The sequence below is a fragment of the Stylophora pistillata genome, chromosome 6 (genome assembly GCF_964205215.1).
Source record: "Stylophora pistillata chromosome 6, jaStyPist1.2, whole genome shotgun sequence".
In the NCBI taxonomy this organism is placed as follows: Eukaryota; Metazoa; Cnidaria; class Anthozoa; order Scleractinia; family Pocilloporidae; genus Stylophora; species Stylophora pistillata.
The window spans coordinates 22,469,575-22,472,074 of NC_142524.1; the positions used below are offsets into that span (position 1 = coordinate 22,469,575).

The window sequence follows — 2,500 nt, forward strand, 5'->3', positions numbered from 1 at the left end:
CACTCCGTCCACAACAGCTTTATAATTGATCAAAACACTTCTGAGTCGTTCTCAAAAAAACAACTAAATAGAATTGGTTACTTTGAATGAATTACTTTTAATTGCTTCAGAAAGTCTATCTGAATATTTCCCAACGCTCAACTTGTACTTCGTTCTTTCATTCGCCACTGCAAAGATGTCGTACTCGGCGTAGTCAGTTCTGCCGTCAAAATCTTCCAGATCGACCCGAAGCTTCATTGAGGAATTTTTCAGGCGGCTTATTTTGTCCAGTCCGAGCCAAAACTCGCCACTGAGATTACCAAAACCATTCTTGTAGTCAGACCAGCTACGGTCGAAATCAACAGAGCCATCAAGTCTTTTCTGAAACACCGTCCATCCACCTCCGGCAGTTTTTTGGTCACAAAACACTGCAAAGCTGGGTCCAGCATTATCCGGGTTGATCATATAAACACCGCTAGTTGTTTTACCATATTTGTACACCTCGGCACAGTTCGTAGGCACTAATGAAATAAATAATAAAAAAAATAATGATAATTTAGTGATAAAAACGAGCGATAAAAAATATGACGTTTCGCTCCACGGTCATTTTCAAGTTAGTTCAAGAGTAAATTTCCGCATATATACGATTTCTGAAACAATGGAATAAAAGTAAAAATTAAGTATTTGCATATACAAAATAGAGCTAATAACTAATAAAAATGTGCAAAAATGAGGTGTAAATAAGCGGTGAAAAGGATGAAAATTAATTAATATGAAGTGTTCAGCAAACAGCTTCACGCGAATAGAATCGCTCTGTTTGTTGAATTTTGGCTTAAGGTCCCGATGATAATGATGATAATAATGACATTAATGATAATAATGACAATCATGATAACAATGATAGTAGTGATAATGATAATAAACTTCATTCACCATAGTCATAAAAATTAAAACAAAAATTATTGTAAAATGCTTGAAAATCGAAAAAAAAAATGTGTTAAAATGTCTGCTAAAAATGTGACAAAAGCTAGAGGATACACACTATGATAACGATAATTCACTCTAATCATCAAAAATATTTACAAATTGTGATAAAATCCTTAAAAAATCGAACAAATACATGAAAAATGTCGACTAACAAATCATCTAAAAAAAAAAATAAATAAAAAAAAAAGAAACTAACTAACAAATGGCAGTCTCTGAACTTTGAATATCTAGGTCTATATTAGTAAAATCCAATTTGGGCCTTCTAATTGTTATGGATCCTCTTAGGCAGACTAGGGCGGATCTTAATAATGCAAACGTAGTTTTTGCCCTGATCCAGGAAATTGTCTTTGAATAGTGTTCTCCTTTCTTGTCTGCAATGAGTTCTGTGAGGTGACTGTGATATCTGAAACATTCTTGGCCCATTCCACCAGTCGAAGTAAACACAAGAGGGGTAAATGAACCATGTTCCATGTCTAGAGCACGTCTTGAGTAAGAACGCTTCTTCTCATTCTCATGCATGCGGTAAATCTGCTGCGGTTTCAGGTTTCTGTACGATTCAGCATTTGGGTGACAAACTCGAATATCAAAAATTGCAGATCGATTGTGTTCCCAGAAACCACGAGCATGAATGTCTAGCCTTGCATCTTGCGCCATGTTGGAACCACTGTTTAATTGCTCTCCTGTCGTGTCTTGGAGTGGGGGTTCGATTTCCACATCTTTGCAGACAATTCCTAAAAGCTCAGCTTCTAAGTCTCTAAGTCTCTAATAATGATAATAGTAATAATAATAATAAGGCTGCAGATTATCTAAGCCGATCGGACAGGTGGTGACTCACCTTTTTTATCAAGATGATTTAAAGATCTTTGAAGCGTCAAGAGAGAAGCTAAGGAGGGTTATGGTTGCTGTGAGAGGAGTGATGAAGCACATAGGACTTCAGTGGAACGAAAGAAAGTGCTCAGTGGCCGATGTGAGAAGAGGGACATTGGAATCCGAGGAGCCAGTGAGTGCTGGGGACAGCGAAAGGGAGGTTATCAAGAGTTTGGGTGAGGGGTCACTTTACAAGTTCCTTGGAGTTATGGAAAGCACTAAACAGGATGATAATCTCAGTCTCGAGATCGCAGGCAAGACTTATTCAAAACGTCTATCTTTGATATGAACAAGCCCGCTCTCAGACTACAACAGGGTGCAGGCTTCAAATCAGTTTGCGATGCCGGTGCTAAGTTACTTGATACCCACCCAGTGCTGGCCCATGGCGGAACTCAAAAGGCTGAACAGAGAAGCAAGAAAGGTTATCGTCGAGAATGGGGGCCAGCACCCTCTTGGGTATATCTACCGGGGGGGCTTGGGGGCCGTGGGCTGAAGAGTGTTTGAACGAGAGTAAAAGAAAATTAAGGTTAAGGCTGCAGTAAGACTCTACACTAATGAAGATTCCGCTATGGATATAGTAAGGGGATTTGAGGAGAGATCAGAAGAGATGGGCCGGCGATCAATGGTGAAAAATGCCAAGAAATATGCATCTGAGTTTGGGCTCGAC

At 39.1% G+C, this 2,500-nt stretch overlaps 2 protein-coding genes and 1 pseudogene across 2 annotated transcripts in view; 1 reads left to right on the forward strand and 2 right to left on the reverse strand.

The window, feature by feature from the left end:
* LOC148728833 (techylectin-5B-like) overlaps positions 1–2,500 on the reverse strand; it is a 13,080-nt gene that overhangs the window by 712 nt on the left and 9,868 nt on the right. The window contains exon 2 of the mRNA XM_088763319.1: positions 96–500. Coding sequence (XP_088619445.1) covers positions 96–500 — 405 coding nt within the window. The remainder of the gene's footprint in view (positions 1–95; positions 501–2,500) is intronic.
* On the reverse strand, positions 507–1,893 carry LOC148728834 (uncharacterized). Its single transcript, XM_088762980.1, has 2 exons — positions 1,870–1,893; positions 507–1,728 (listed from the first exon to the last, which is right to left on the reverse strand). Exons 1-2 carry the CDS (start codon positions 1,891–1,893, stop codon positions 1,162–1,164), a joined length of 591 nt encoding a protein of 196 aa, XP_088619106.1. The 3' UTR covers positions 507–1,161.
* Positions 2,174–2,500, forward strand: part of LOC111330955 (uncharacterized) — a 1,241-nt pseudogene continuing 914 nt past the window's right edge.

Bases quoted from the DNA above. Each gene is read 5' to 3' on its own strand.
- LOC148728834 (XM_088762980.1), bottom strand. From the start codon at position 1,893: ATGTGCTTCATCACTCCTCTCACA. The intron at 1,729-1,869 runs GCAACCATAACC...TATCATTATTAG, and splicing joins GCTTCATCACTCCTCTCACA to AGACTTAGAGACTTAGAAGC.